This window comes from Acomys russatus, chromosome 27 (assembly GCF_903995435.1).
Source record: "Acomys russatus chromosome 27, mAcoRus1.1, whole genome shotgun sequence".
NCBI classification, from domain to species: Eukaryota; Metazoa; Chordata; class Mammalia; order Rodentia; family Muridae; genus Acomys; species Acomys russatus.
In genome coordinates, this window is record NC_067163.1 from 12639499 (window position 1) to 12652502 (window position 13004).

The 13004-nt window shown below is 40.3% G+C and overlaps 1 protein-coding gene across 2 annotated transcripts in view; it reads left to right on the forward strand.

Annotated features, from left to right (window-relative positions):
• The window catches only part of Agpat5 (1-acylglycerol-3-phosphate O-acyltransferase 5), a 59492-nt gene that overhangs the window by 25004 nt on the left and 21484 nt on the right, over positions 1–13004 (forward strand). For both annotated transcript variants that reach the window (XM_051169433.1, XM_051169434.1), the window contains exons 2-3: positions 4148–4217; positions 11234–11349. In XM_051169433.1, the coding sequence (XP_051025390.1) occupies positions 4148–4217; positions 11234–11349 (186 nt within the window). The remainder of the gene's footprint in view (positions 1–4147; positions 4218–11233; positions 11350–13004) is intronic.

The following is a 13004-nucleotide window of genomic DNA, read 5'->3' on the forward strand; positions in this document are numbered from 1 at the left end:
TAACTCATAGGTAGCTAACCCGATTGTAGGCTTTAACCAGCTAATATCTCCCAATAATCTTTGAAAGTCATTAAGAGTTTGCAATGGATCTCTACGGATCTGTGCCTTTTGTGGTCGAATTTTTTGTTCAGTTATTTTATAGCCTAAATAGGTAATTGAATCTCCTCTTTGTATTTTTTCCACAGCAATCTGTAATCCCCAGCATGGCAGAATTCTTTGTGCTTCCTGAAACATTTTTTCTAAAACACTAGGATCAGAATCAGCTAGCAGAATGTCATCCATGTAATGGTATATGATAGATTGAGGACACTGCCTACGAATTATTTCTAAAGGTTGTTGTACAAAATACTGGCATAAAGTTGGGTAATTCAAGATTCTCTGTGGAAGTACCTTCCAATGATATCTCTTCATTGGAGAATTACTGTTCAGAGTAGGTACTGAGAAAGCAAACCTTTCCCTCTCCTTCTCATGTAGAGGTATGGTAAAAAAAACCAATCTTTTAGAGCCGGGCGTGGTGGCGCACGCCTTTAATCCCAGCACTCCGGAGGCAGAGGCAGGCGGATCGCTGTGAGTTCGAGGCCAGCCTGGTCTACAAAGTGATTCCAGGATGGCCAAGGCTACACAGAGAAACCCTGTCTCGAAAAACCAAAAAAAAAAACAAACAAACAAACAAAAAAAACAAACAAACCAATCTTTTAAATCAATTGTAATTATATGCCAAGACCTAGGTAACAAGGAAGGCAAAGGAATTCCTGGTTGAAACGAACCCACGGGTTGAATCACCTTGTTTATGGCCCTCAAATCCGTTATCATTCTCCATCCACCTGATTTCTTTCTTACCACAAACACAGGGGAATTCCAAGGACTGGAAGATTCTTCGATGTGTTGAGCCTCCAGCTGCTCTTTCACTAAACAGTGAAGCGCCTGCAACTTTTCTTTTGTTAAGGGGCACTGCTCCTGCCATACAGGTCTATTTGAAATCCATTTTAGGGGCAGGGCTGTTGGTATCTCAGCAGTGGCTCCTCTTATAAATTTTGACACTCTAAACCTAAAGAGTTCTGAGGTTGGACAATGGGTATAGCTTGTGGTCGCCCCTGATCACTTACATTAATCTCTTCCCCAGAAGCGTGTACCAATTCACCCCTAGTTCCAGCACTGTTTATCTCTGTATTTGCAGGAAGAGTAATCTAAGTACCCCATTGTTTTAAAAGATCTCTTCCCCATAGATTTATGGGAATGTCAGCCACATAGGGTTTCAGCCTCCCTGTCTGCCCTTCTGGTCCCACACACTCAAGCCACTGCACACTTTGTTTTATTTGAGATAACTTACCAATTCCTACAATTTCTGTATAAACCTTCTTAAGTGGCCAATTTTGGTTCCAAGATTTCTGGCAAATGATGGAGACATCGGCTCTGCTGGCCACCAAGCCTTCTATTTTAACACTATTCAATTGTACAATTAACTTAGGTCTCTGATCATTAATTACTATTTGCCAGAACACATGTGTCCCTGTGCTTCCAAATGCACCAGTCCTTTCCACTGGAGTGACTTTGCCCTTAATGTAAGGAAACAGTAAGAGTTGAGCCATTCTATCCCCGGCATTGATTTTCGTCTCCTTCTTTACACATGCCATGATTTTTATTTCCTCCTTAGAATCTCCATCTATAATACCGGGATGCACAATAAAACCATGAGAAGTTAGCCCACTTCTTCCCAGAACCATTCCTACTGTGCCTGAAAGCAAAGGACCGAAAACACCAGTATTTAATTTCTAACATTCAACCTGGGGAGATAGGGTAAGAGACACATTTGAAGCCAGATCCAAGGCTGCACTGCCTTCAGTAGCATGCATTAGATCACTAATACTCAGTTCCCATTTTCCTGTGGGTTTGTTACTTCTGGACTGGTGAAAGGAATTCGGCTGACATTGTTTACGGGGGTCCGAGCCGATGGCCTCCTGCCATTTCCCATCGGCAAGATATTACCTTGCACATCTCTCTTAGACTGGCAATTCTGAGACCAATGTTTCCCTTTTCCACAGTGACTACTCCACTTTCTATCTCTACAGTTTCTTTGCACATGACCACTTTTACCACAATTAAAGCACTGAGTATTATGATATCTTGGCTCTCTGGCTAAAGCTTGTCCCACAATATTATTTTGATATTCCTGAGAGTTAATATTAACTGTCTTCTTTACCCAGTCATCTAATGGAGCACTTCTTTCCTTTAATGGTCTAAGCACCCTCTTACATTGAGTATTTGCATTCACATGAGCCATGATAAGTTTTAATGCCTGTTTGGTGTCAGAATCTGGCAACACCCTATCCATAGCAAATGCTAATTTCTGCAAAAATTCTGTAAAGAGTTCCAGAGGTCCTTGCAATACTTTAGTAAATGGAATAGTTGTTTTCCCAGGTTCCTCTACCAGCTCCCCAGCTCTCAAGGCTGCATTACAACATTGTTCAATCACTCTATCTTCAGCTTGAATTTGTTCTCTTAAGTTACTATATTGTCCTTCACCAAGCAATTGATCTATATTAATATTTATTCCCTGTGTCGTATTTTCTTGTTCTGTTCTTACAGCCTCTGTTCACCACCATGATAACCGCTATAACTGTTGTGCTGCTTCCAATACTGATGAAACTAAATTTTTCCAATCTTGAGGAACAAGTCTATTCTACATGGCCCAGCTGTTTAATGTTTGTTTAATGAAGGCAGAGTGCATACCATATTTGACGACGGATTTCTTAAAATGTTTTAAATATATCATGTCTACAGGACACCAGGCCATTTTGTCATAACACTCAGCACCATTTTGCACAAGCATATGTCTTACACTGACTGGAAAAGCTGAAGGTGTCTGGGCGACTCTGGAGGTGTCCTCCACTGGGACATTTTCCTCCAAAGACCTTTGGGTCTGTCTGCCTTCCTTTTCCTCTGGTTTCTGACCTTCTCTACCCTTTTTGACTAAAGGTGCCTTCTGCTTTTCCAGCCCTTCCAGTTTTTCCGCATTTTGCCCATTTGTTCAGTCAAGTCAGTAATTCTTTCCAAAAGGATAGAGCTTATTGGCTCTTTCAGTTTTTTTCTGGCTTTCCGGTCTCTCTATTTTCTGTCCTTTATCACTCCCAATTAAAAATTCTATTCGCTTTCCCATCCCTTCATTTTCTTTCCTCAGTCTTTCCATCTGTTCAGTCAAATCTTCAATCTTTTCCAAAAGGATAGAATTTACTGGCCCTTCCAGCTTTTCTGTTATTAGCCTTTCTTTTTTTTTTTTTTTTTCTCTTTTTCTTTCTTATTTCAAAGACTTAAATCTTCTTTTTTAAAAAAATTTTATTTTATTAATTTTAGCCTTTCTTCTAGTCCTTCTAAGAATGAAATATAATAAAAGAACAATGAAAAAAAAAAAAAACAGAGAATTCCCTCTAAGTATAAGGCAGGAAAGAGTTTTGCAACGGTAGTTGCAACTTTGCTGATACCCTGAAACAGCATTTCTCTACCTTCGAATTCTACATCTTCCCTCATACCATTAAAAACTATGGAACCCATTGGGCCCCACGTCGTGCGCCACTTGTTGGCTCTGTTTCTTAACAATTAAACTTTATTATACAATCCATCTAGCTTATACAAAAGGGAAAAAAAAGGTTAAAGGGAATCTAGAGTGAACCTTCCAGTATCCTTTCCACAGGACAGGTCCCTAGGTGTCTCTGGCCTGCACACTGGTCTGGCCTGTTGCTGATCCTCTTTCCGATCCACCTGCTCTCAAGCCCAGTCTGAACCTGCTGCTCCTCTCTGTCCTCTCCACCTGCCTGTCTCTCCAACGCAAGGGGTGGTCTCCCTCTCCCTTTGAGGGTTGATTAGAAACACAATAGTCCAGGTGGAGTCCCTTGGTCCCCTTCCTGAATTCTAGGCCCAGGATGGCTCCACCCAGTCTATCTCAAGGTTAATCTCAGGGAGTATTCGTGGTGTGTCCAAAGGCAAAGCCCGCCAAGACTACTTTTACCTGTGACAAAGTTTATAATCCTTCCCACACGTGTCAGTTCCACATTCTTTCCTCTTCTTTCTTTCTGTCTGTCTGTCTTTTTTGTAATTTCATGCACATGTTTTAAATTATCAAAGTAATGATTCTTTTTGTCTTCTCTTTTAGATATTGCTATATGGAGATTTGCCAAAAAATAAAGAAAATGTAATATATTTAGCAAATCATCAATGCACAGGTTTGTATTTCATTTGCATGAAATTTGGGTTTTTCTACAGTTGGTAATGATAATAAAAGACACACACACACACGTTTTAGAGACAGGATTTCATGTGACCCAGAGTGGCCTCATACTCCCTAAATTGCTCAGAATGATTTTAAACTTGTGATACATCTGCCCTTAGCTCTAGGTACAAGACTTACAGGTGCTTTGTATGCTTGGTTTATCTGGTGCTGGGGATTAAATCCAAGGCTTCATGCAAGCCAGGCAAGCACTGTACCATCAGAGCTACACCCCGAGCTCATCAAAATAATATCTTAAGTTCATATATTTAATTAGTTGTGTTATGTGTATATGTATTTGTTCGTGGGTTTGAGCGTGTGAGTAAACTTGCCTGTGGAAGCCAGAAGAGCATCAGATCCACTCTGGAGCTTGAGTTACAGGTGGCTGATAGCTGCCCTGTATGGGTTTGCAGAACTAAACTGGGATGCTCTGAAAGAGAACCTATGAACTCTTAACTGCTGAGCCTTGTCTCCAGCCTTAAAAATACTAATCTTATATATTTAAACAAAGTGAGGTGGATGTTGTTGTACCATTTGAATTATCTGAGTTTTTTAATCTAGCTGTATAATTTTATTTTACTCTTTTTTGTAACATCAGTAGTGTGAAAGGTATGGGTTTTTTCTAGGCTTCTCTTTTTCATGTAATAGGCTATTTTCTTAAATCTCCTTCATTTCCTGGAATAGCTTTTTAGTCTATTCATTCTGTTTGTAAATTGTATTTCTAGAAGTAGAATTGGTGGATCCAAGTGTATACACTTTAATTATTAATTCCTTGCCTAGCATCTTATTTACTTTGAGACATATTCTTGCCGTGTTGCCCAGACTGCCCTCAAACTCACAATTCTCCTGACTCAGACTCTGGAGTAATGGATCACAGTTGTATGCCACCACCGTTTGCACTCTGTATGTTTGATTATTATTAAGCTGCTTACTGGTGCTCATTTCCTGGGCACGGTGTTGCTATAATTAGCTATAGTTCCTGTCGCCTCTCTAATCCTGGTGGTTTCTAGCTTGCTATTCTTCCATTAGAGAGAGCACAAGACTGGTTTCAGTACAGAACTGTATTTACTTTCTGTCAGGTCAAATACTTAAAACTATCTCTTTTTGAATGATAATCAATGAATTGTGAAAATTATATATTGAGTCCTGTGGTCCCTTCAGGAAAGTCCTCCACATGAGGCTCCTCACAGGTGCAGGGCCTAAGCCAAGGGGCCAAGTGATTGGATACAATGTGCTTTAATTCTCCAAATAATTCACTTCCTTCAAAAATCTCCCTACATGGATTTTCTAAACCATGGCTACTTTGGATGCAAACCATCTATGTTTCCTTTTCATTACTTTGAAAAGTACAGTAGGTAGAGTCCCAAAGCTAAAGGCACATGACCAGTGATAATACTCGGAATGGAGAGTTACTTGTCCTGTGGCTTTATTCTCCCATCAGCTACCTTGTCAGGGTTGTTTTTTTGTTTTTGTTTTGTTTTTTGTTTTTTGTGGGGTTTTTTTGTTTTGTTTTGTTTTGTTTTCTTTTGTACAACCTACCTATAGCTAGCACAGAGGTAAAGGAGCTGAAATGAGTTGTTCTTTGTTTGGCACACTGGTGAATTTATGAGACTGATGGGGCAGTGCTGAAGCTCAAAGCCTTGAAAGGGATTGTGACATCAGATTTTTATCCTGGGTCATTTCCATGAGACTCATTCAAACTCTGCATTTGCCTTCGACCAGAACCACAGAACAGCCCAGGATGACTGTCTGCTTCTAACAGGCCTGTCCAGACATGCCAACCTTTCTCTTGTTGTTGAGGAGAGTTGTTTTTTTTAACCTTACTCAAGTATCCAAATGGCCCCAGGATGGAGCATGGACCATGGCGGCGTCCTCTCTTCCACATTGCCTTTTCTGTGGATCCCATGCAGGTTCCTTTCAGTAGAGTTTCCCCTCAATTTCTTTCTTCTGAGTTTTATGGAAATGACCTTTCCTTAAGGGAGCTGCAATCCTAGCAGGGACATGTGGAACCACACACTCTAGCACTTCCCGGGGCCATGCAGTAACAGGGATGCTGAGGAGCTAGCTGCCGGTATTATGTCACTGCTGTCAGTGCTGGCCTTTGTATTCCTTTAGAGCAGGCCTCAGTAAAGGCCTCAGGAAAAGCATTGTGAGTGAGCCGTAGATACTGGGATTTGAAGGTAATTCAGGTAGCAAGAGATTCAAGCCACGCCACACTAAGCCAATTCCTTTCTTAGCCTAGAGGGATATCCCCAACCCTACCTCCAAGAGACCTGTTCTAAAACTGACACTTTGGTGGTCTGAGAACTCTTTTTCCCCCAACTTGGGGAAAGCAACCAGACTCACTTGCATGTTAAACACAAACCTTTCTGCTGAGTCACACACATGTAGCACAACCCAAGGAGGCTACACTTTGAATACCTTTAAAAACCCACAACTTGGCAACATACCAGAGAAATGACTCTGAACTACATTAGAATTGCATGTTAGCCTGTATATGATGGAAGAAGGTATGGAGACTTCTCTGAGAAAACTGCTCAAGTAAGAATTTGCAGGCTTCCAGAGGATTCCAAAGCGCAGCAACCCAGTGTGGGTTTGGTTGCTTGGCCTGACATATTTAGGTAAAGAGACTCTAAGACTTAATCACAGTGGAATGTCTCTGAAAACTTAATTCACAGAAAGTATTTCAGGGACTGCTGTTGATCCAGCTGTTGACCCTTGTCTAGCACTTGTTGGCCTGATGCTCATAGAGTCGACATTTATATTAGTCTCTCTCAGTTGATGGCTTTTACTTGGAGTCCTAGCTGTCTCTACATCCTTACCTACGTAAACTTTGGACTCCAGAGTTGTGATTCCTCCCCTCCCTCTTGTCTGCTTTTGGCACTGTTTACGTTTTAAACTTCATTACTGTTCATTTGGTTTAGGTGGCAGTTTCCTATCTAATACTATGTATGATTGAGTGGATGGTTTTAAAAAAAAAGCTGAGGGCTTTGCATTCTGGGAGCCCTGCTCATGTGTGCTTGTGCTGTAGGCTCTGTGGCAATGGGCAGAGTGCCTAGGCTCTCTGAGGCTGTCAGTCATATGTGAGGGATACTTACTGATACAAGCTTTAAAGCAGTATACACAAAGTTACATTCATAATCACAGCAGAGTGCCTGGCATATGGGTGCCATTTAGCAGTAGTGTGGGTGATGTATCATATACCGTAACCCTAAGAATTAGAAATTAACGAGGCACAGCTATACAGATGAGGAAAATAAGGTTTATTTGCCTGTTCTCTCTTCAAGGTAAGAGAAACATGTCTTATCGGGAGCACTACAAAAGAGTTCTAACTTTCCCAAATTAAATTATTCTTGCAAGAACACAAAATGTAAATATTCATGTGAATGCAATACATTCCCTCCTATGTTTTAATCCAGTGTTATCTCTGAACCTCAGTATGTGTAAGTAGAGTGCCCATGTTGAATCTGTGTTGTATCCTTTGCTTGTCTGTACGTCTTTTTTATTTGGGACAAGGTCTTACTATATATAGCCCCATCTGGCCTGGGACTTGACATACAGACCAGGCTTGCTTTGAACTCACAGAGACTGGCCTGCCTCAGCCTCCCCAGCTCTGTGATTAAAGGCCTCGCACTGTGCCCAGCTTGAAGTCACTTCTTAAAGTGTTTTTACTAAAATTTTTCAAATTTAAGGTCATGGTTCAGGGCAGTTTATCTTGTATGCATGACATATTTTAAAATATTTATGTAGTCTCTTAGTTTTTAGAAGGTGCATCGGTGTCCAAAATATAACTGCTATTTAAATATAAAAATTGAGTTATTGTTCCTTAAGTTTTAAAAAGTTAAATCTCAGGAAAAGAACCAAATTTGGCTTTCAGATATTTTTCTCATTTATAGCCAGGATATGCACTGTTCAGGGAACTCCACGGAGCAGTGGTTTTCAACCTGTGGGTCGCAAACTATTTGCAGCTTGCATATCAGATAGCCTACATATCAGATATTTACATTATGAATCATAACAGTAGCAAAATTACAGTTATGGAACAGCAACAAAATAATGTTATGGTTGGGGTCAGCACTACCTGAGGAAATAATTAAAGGTTCTCAGCAATAGGAAGGCTGAGAGCCGCTCTCATAGCACTTTCACAGTTCTCAGTGCTCATATAGGCAACTGTTACATTAGATATTTTTCTCACAGGCTTGGTTATTTCCCAAGATAGAGATAGAGATAACTTTGTTTTGTGATCCCTTTAAAATTTAAAAGTTAAGGGCTAGAGAGATGGCTCAGAGGTTAAGAGCACTGGCTGTTCTTCCAGGGGTCCTGAGTTCCATTTCCAGCAACCACATGGTGGCTCATAGCCATCTATAATGAGATCTGGTGCCTTCTTCTGGCTTGCAGGTATGCATGCAGGCAGAATACTGTATAAATAATAAATAAATAAATCCTTTTTCAAAAAAATTAAAAGGTAAGATTTTGTAGAAACTTGATTATTCACATTTAAAATGATACAATTCTAGTATATCCCACTGTATATGCAGTAGGAAAGAATTTTAAATGGTCAAGAATTATACTATAGCTGTGGAAAAGTGCCCCATTTTGATAAAACGTTTAACTCCAGGCTTTATAATACTTCCTACCATTCGTTTGTTGCCCCTCTCCCACCCCACCCACAACTTCCTTCTGTCCTAGGCTAGAACCCAGGGCCATGCTCATATGTGGGGTGCACTCCATCACTGAGCTGTACCCCCAGTCCTTTTTAAGTTTTCTTTGAGACATTTTCACTAAGTTACCTCAGTGGGCCTTGAACTCGTGATCCTTCTGCTTCAGTCTCCCAAGGAGCTGGTATTGTAGCCCTGTGCTGTCAGCCTGGCTGTTGCTGTGGTAAATTAAATGTCTCTTCTAATTGACTCCATTTGTTCTCATTTTCATGGCCCAAATACACTTCACTTCAGATTCTCAAAAACTTCCCTAGTCACACCCTTGAATTCCTCTCTAAATCCTAGCAACTCTTCCTGGCCTCTCATTTTCATGCTTCCATTCTTATGGAAGGTACCTGCAACCATTTAATTCTCAAGTCTGCTTCTCAGGACACTTTCTTATTTCTCTTGATTTATTTCACCATAAGTTTTACATGACCCCGGTATATAAGTGTAATATAATCAAAGATTGACTGATAATAAGTAGTACAGAGTTTTATTTTTAAATACGTAGAATTTTATTGTTTATTAAAGATGAAGGGCAACCTGCATACTAATGAGATGGGTGCGTTTGTACCTGAGGACTTCACTCTGGCTGATACTTGGTACTGCAGGATGTGGACCATTTCAGGGTTCTCAGGATTCATCAGGATTTTGATTTTGTAGTGGTCAGTGCTAAGAATGTTGTTTCCTAAACACATAATGCAACATGGCAGAAATATGCTTAGTGCCATTTTAGATATTGTTTGAAATTCTGTTCTAATCCTAGGTCAAAATTCATTTAATGAAACTCAAGTCAACAATTAAATAGCAGTTTTAAAACCCAAACATTCCAATGTAATACAATCAAAAGTTACACTGGTTTGGTACTTACATGCTAAAGAATGATAGTGATGAAATAGTTTTTTCTGTACTTAAACCACTATATTCCTACAACAGCAGAAAGCTTTGTATGTATAGTAAACGCACTGCTCTCAAGAACATTCTAGTGGGCTTGAATCTGAGTCATGTCTCTGGCACTGCTGGTTGGCACTGCATGGTGCGACAGCCAGCATTGCAGTGAGAAGTACGTGTGTTGCGTGTCCTGGCACCGCACAGTGGAGCATGGGGAGAGATGCCAGAAACACCTGAGTCATTATGTATGTGATTTTTGAATTAAATTTGCTCATTGCTTGTTTAAAAAATAGTCTTTTATTCACAATTTTTTTTCAACCCCTAAAATCAGTTATCTGACCCCTTAAAGGATTGCAACCCACAGTTTCAAAAGCCGGGAAATAAGGAGTGCATATCTACCTAGCACCATTGTAAGTCACATCAGACCCTGGTTTGGGTGCTGTATCCAGGAAGTCATTAGTAAAGATACAATGTGATGCCTTTTACCAGACCTTGTGCATATCGAATATTTAGCTGCACTTGTTTCATTTGCCTTTTTTTGTTTATAATTGACCATTCTTCATTAAAAAAGAAACATTTTTGCTTTTTAACCTTAATTAAAAGTTAATTAAGGGTTACTCAGTATTTGGGTTGTTGGGTTACTCAGCATTTTTAACTTTTAAACGTTTGTTATTTATTTTAATGTCTATGTTTGAGTCCTTGCATATATGCAGGTACATTGTGCATATGCCTGGTGTACTTAGAGCTCAGGAGGGCATCATATCCATCAGAACTGGAGATAGAGGCACAGCTGCCATGTGGGTACCAGGCCTGCAAGAGCAGCAAGTGTCCTTACCCACTGAACAAAGTATCTACAGCCCCCTGTATTTTATAACTTGTGTTTTATCCTTGAAATCCTTTTAAGAAATGGGAAAAGCTTTTAATCCCAGTACTCAATAGGGAATGGCAGGCAGAGCTCTGTGAGTTCCAGACCAGCCTGTCTACAGAGCAAGTTTCAAGAAAACCAGAGCTACAGAGAAACCCTGTCTCAAAAAACCAAACGGGAACAGGCACTCCTTCTTGATTTGAGTTTTGTTTAGATTAGTTTTGTTTTATGTATCTGGAATTAGCTTTGTTTTAAGCATTGTAACCATGTTTTCTTTTTAAAAATTAAAAGGCTTTTTAAAAACTAGGTCTTGCTGTGTTGCCCCAGTGGTCCTGGGACTTGCTTTGTAGATCATATTGGATTTGAGCTTGTGACCCTTCTGCCTCTGCTTCCATAGTCATATTTTCAGGATATATTACAAAAACAGTGCTGTGAAGAAGAGATTTTTTTTTCCTGTGAGGGTAAGGTTGGCGTTAACTTTGGCTAGTGATATACTGACTGGGTTCTGTCTTACAGTTGACTGGATTGTTGCGGACATGCTGGCCGCCCGGCAGAATGCCCTTGGACATGTGCGCTATGTGCTGAAAGACGGGTTAAGATGGCTTCCACTGTATGGGTTCTACTTCGCTCAGGTAACCCTTGTCTTTGCTTTTTTGTTTTAAATTTAACACAATTTAATGAAAATATGTCTGATTTTTTGTTTGTTTGTTTGTTTTGTGGAACTAGTGATTGAACATGGTGCTGCATGCACGCTAGACAAAATGGTCTACTGAGTTATATCCTTAGTCCAGACGTTTTTAAAAATGACTTTTAATGGCTTATTTTTTATTATAATTTATTCACATTACATCCTGATTGTAATCCCCTCACTTTTATATTCCTATTCTCATCCCCACCTCTTCTGATCTATTCCCCTCCCCTAGACCTCTGACAGGTGGGGTCCTCCTATGTGTGTGCATGCCACATGTACATGCTCATGTGCACTTATGGATGCATATGGGAGTCAAAGGACAATTTTCGACACAATTATGGATGTTTTTCTTCAGGTACCTTCCTAGACCTTTGCCAAGTTGACCAGGCTAGCCAGCCAGTGAGCCCCTGGGATCCATCTGTTCTGCACCATGCCCTAGAGTACAAGTGTGTGCTGCTGTGCCTTGCTCCTCACATGGATCTAGAGGTCCAAACGTGGGTCCACACACTTGTGAGACAAGTGCTTTCCCAAATGAGCCAAATGAGTCCCCCAGCTCTTATGTGGATTTCTTAATGGTGTGTGTCTACATGTCTGGTTTCACATAGTTAAATGGAAAGGGCACAGAATTTGGCAATAATGTTAGGAAATTGATTCAAATCTAGTAAGTGAGTGAGTGATGGTTAGGAGATAAAACCAGGTCCTGAGCTCGGGGTCTGTGTGTGTGTGTGTGTGTGTGTGTGTGTGTGTGTGTGTGTGTGTGTGTGTGTGAGAGAGAGAGAGAGAGAGAGAGAGAGAGAGAGAGAGAGAGAGAGAGAGAGAGAGAGAGAAGAAATACATTTTCCCACATTTCTGAAGGCTGACAGTCTCCCCAGGATCAAGGTGGAGGTGCTACTACTTTCTCACAGCACCCACTCTTTTGGCTTGCAGACCGCAGCCTTCTTCTTGTGTTATGAGCTGCCCTTTTCCCACGTATGTGCATTCTTGGTGTGTGTTCCACTAGCAGGGCCACAGCTGTTAATTAATTCACTTAGCTGTAATTATTTTTCTTAAAGATCCTATCTCCATATACAGTCACTGTGGCATTTGGGGCTTTAATAGAAGAATTTTGGGGGAACAAAATTTAGTCCATAATGATGTCACATAAATCTCTGTAGCTGAGTCCATGTTTTAATTTTCTAAAGGTTGTGAGTGTAGGCATTATTTTAATTGTTTTTTAAATGTCCGTCTCTCCTGATCTATTGATTAATTATTATTTTTAATTCATTGTATGTGATTGAGTGTCTTGTATATATATATATCATATTCCTAGTACTTAATCCATATTTTTTATTTCCTAAAGATTGTAGGTGTAGACTTTAAAAAATTTTTATTTTTATATTCTTCCCTGCTGGCCTGTGGCCCATTTTACTTATTTATTACTTTTACTTTACTTTACTTTATGTGATTGAATGTCTTATGTGTATGTACTCCTGGTGCTCATGAAGGTCAGAGCAAGACCCTGGGTCTCCTGCAGCTGAGCTATGGATGCTTGTGACCATGTGGGTGCTGGGAACCAAACTCTGGTCTCTGAAAGTGCTCATATCAGCTGGGCCATCT